The sequence below is a fragment of the Anomaloglossus baeobatrachus genome, unplaced genomic scaffold (genome assembly GCF_048569485.1).
Source record: "Anomaloglossus baeobatrachus isolate aAnoBae1 unplaced genomic scaffold, aAnoBae1.hap1 Scaffold_464, whole genome shotgun sequence".
Lineage (NCBI taxonomy): Eukaryota > Metazoa > Chordata > Amphibia > Anura > Aromobatidae > Anomaloglossus > Anomaloglossus baeobatrachus.
The window spans coordinates 11940-15000 of NW_027443981.1; the positions used below are offsets into that span (position 1 = coordinate 11940).

Consider the following 3061-nt stretch of genomic DNA (forward strand, 5'->3'; position numbering starts at 1 on the left):
TCTATCTATCTATCTATCTATCTATCTATCTATCTATCTATCCCTCTATCTATCTATCCCTCTATCTATCTATCCCTCTATCTATCTATCTATCTATCTATCTATCTATCTATCTATCTATCTATCCCTCTATCTATCCCTCTATCTATCCCTCTATCTATCCTTCTATCTATCCCTCTATCTATCTATCCCTCTATCTATCCCTCTATCTATCTATCTATCTATCTATCTATCTATCTATCTATCTATCCCTCTATCTATCTATCTATCTATCTATCTATCTATCTATCTATCTATCTATATATCCCTCTATCTATCTATCTATCTATCCCTCTATTTATCTATTATCTATCTATCTATTATCTATCTATCTATTATCTATCTATCTATCTATCTATCTATGTCCATAGCTCATAAGTAAGAAAGATGTTCAGACTACAGATTCTGACACTCTGCTCGATAACTTCTCTCGTGTAATCAGCACAGGCAGACTCGGGCGTCAACCTGCAGACTGGTAGTTCATAACCAGGCTAGTAAGCGTTAATCTCTGCTAGTCTGCTTGTTAGTCTCCTTTGATCACATGTTGTGGGGGAGCCAATCACATCTGCTTCCCTCCTACATATGCTGGCTAGATCCTTCCACCTATGCCAGCTATCTTTTTATCTTAGCTGGTCTAGTGAGGTGTTGTGATTCAGATCTGATGGTTGTTGTTCTTGTTGCTTAGTGCGGTTATGGAGTTAACCCTTGTTGACTTTTTTGTTGGTACCTTCCTGCTCTTGCTTTTCTCCTGAGTCTTTCAATGTCTATTCCTGTGTGTTTGCATTATGTCAGAGTTTTGCTTTTCCCTTGTCCGTCTTTGTCTGTGTTGCCTTCTCACTTCTGCCCCTCCCTTCCCAGGTGGGAGGAAGGAATCAGATTAGCTCTGGTCAAGAACATAGCCAGGCATCTCCACCATCAGGAGTAACCCTGAGGTTACCAAGCGTGAGGGACACTATAGGAGCCCCTGTCCCTCATTATCCTACAGTAAATCAGCATTCTCCTGACATCCCTTTTATTAAAGTTACAATCCATTTTGGTTAAAAGGGTCTCGTATGGATCAATGGGGTATCTTGCTCAGTTGTAATCACTGGGGGAAGTCAGTTGCAAGTTTTAGGTTTCTCTGCGACGCCCCCCACAGGAGAAATGAAGCATTATTCAACAAGCATTGGGCTGGTGGCCATGCATAGGAAAGACTCTAAGTAAAAGATGCTCTTTGTAGCCCCTCTATAATTTTGAGGGGCCAGAGATGAACCCGGGACTCATTGAAAATCGGACTAATGAAAGATTGTGGCAATAGGATATTGTTATGGGTCGGGGCAATAGGATATTGTTATGGGTCGGGGCAATAGGATATTGTTATGGGTCGGGGCAATAGGATATTGTTATGGGTCGGAGCAATAGGATATTGTTATGGGTCGGGGCAATAGGATATTGTTATGGGTCGGAGCAATAGGATAGTGTTATGGGTCGGGGCAATAGGATATTTGTTATGGGTCGGGGCAATAGGATCTTGTTATGGGTCGGGGCAATAGGATATTTGTTATGGGTCGGGGCAATAGGATCTTGTTATGGGTTGGGGCAATAGGATATTGTTATGGGTCGGAGCAATAGGATATTGTTATGGGTCGGGGCAATAGGATATTTGTTATGGGTCGGGGCAATAGGATATTGTTATGGGTCGGGGCAATAGGATATTGTTATGGGTCGGAGCAATAGGATATTGTTATGGGTCGGGGCAATAGGATATTGTTATGGCTCTGAGCAATAGGATATTGTTATGGGTCGGGGCAATAGGATATTTGTTATGGGTCGGGGCAATAGGATATTGTTATGGGTCGGGGCAATAGGATATTGTTATGGGTCGGGGCAATAGGATATTGTTATGGGTCGGGGCAATAGGATATTGTTATGAGTCGGGGCAATAGGATATTGTTATGGGTCGGGGCAATAGGATATTGTTATGGGTCGGGGCAATAGGATATTGTTATGGGTCGGGGCAATAGGATATTGTTATGGGTCGGGGCAATAGGATATTGTTATGGGTCGGGGCAATAGGATATTGTTATGGGTCGGGGCAATAGGATATTGTTATGGGTCGGGGCAATAGGATATTGTTATGGGTCGGGGCAATAGGATATTGTTATGGGTCGGGGCAATAGGATATTGTTATGGGTCGGGGCAATAGGATATTGTTATGGGTCGGGGCAATAGGATATTGTTATGGGTCGGGGCAATAGGATATTGTTATGGGTCGGGGCAATAGGATATTGTTATGGGTCGGGGCAATAGGATATTGTTATGGGTCGGGGCAATAGGATATTGTTATGGGTCGGGGCAATAGGATATTGTTATGGGTCGGGGCAATAGGATATTGTTATGGGTCGGGGCAATAGGATATTGTTATGGGTCGGGGCAATAATGATGAATCAGTGAATTCTTAAATTTTGACACAAATTCAATTACATGAGAATTCTCTTATCTCGATTAAACAGGAAAACTGGAGTCGAAAACCAATGGGGAAATATTTATTTTGGGTGGAGTTACTCAGACATGGTCATTTACTGGACGCTCATACAGCAAATATCACTCTGTGGCCGGCGTACGACCTCGGAGAAAGAGGACAAAGCTCAGTTGTGGCCTGAGACCTGCAGCCACCATGAGGACGTCTGCCCGGATCGCCCTGTATTGTCTCCTCTTCTCCACCGCCGTCGTGTCCTCCTCAGAAATCCCCTGTTCAGGTCAGATCACTGCTCCTTATGGGTCTGATACTAATCTGAGATTATAATAAAAGGGACAGAGCGGTGACAACTACTCTAATTCCAAAAACACTGAGATAGATAAGTTCACCATCGTTCGAATGTTTTGGTTTTTCTTTGATCCAGATGTACCAGCCATTACAGACAGATGGAAAAGTAGTCTGGACCTTCTACAAGGATGTCATGGCAGTGATGGGCCACGAGGACCACCTGGACAGGCGGGAAATCGAGGACCAATGGGTAATTTTTGCTAGAAATGTTTCTAT

General features: G+C 43.3%; 1 protein-coding gene across 1 annotated transcript in view; it reads left to right on the forward strand.

Annotated features, from left to right (window-relative positions):
- Positions 1–2534: 2534 nt before the first annotated feature.
- Positions 2535–3061, forward strand: part of LOC142280934 (ficolin-1-A-like) — a 13243-nt gene continuing 12716 nt past the window's right edge. Inside the window, exons 1-2 of the mRNA XM_075332799.1 lie at positions 2535–2777; positions 2922–3035. Of these exons, the coding sequence (XP_075188914.1) occupies positions 2696–2777; positions 2922–3035 (196 nt within the window). The 5' untranslated portion in view covers positions 2535–2695. The remainder of the gene's footprint in view (positions 2778–2921; positions 3036–3061) is intronic.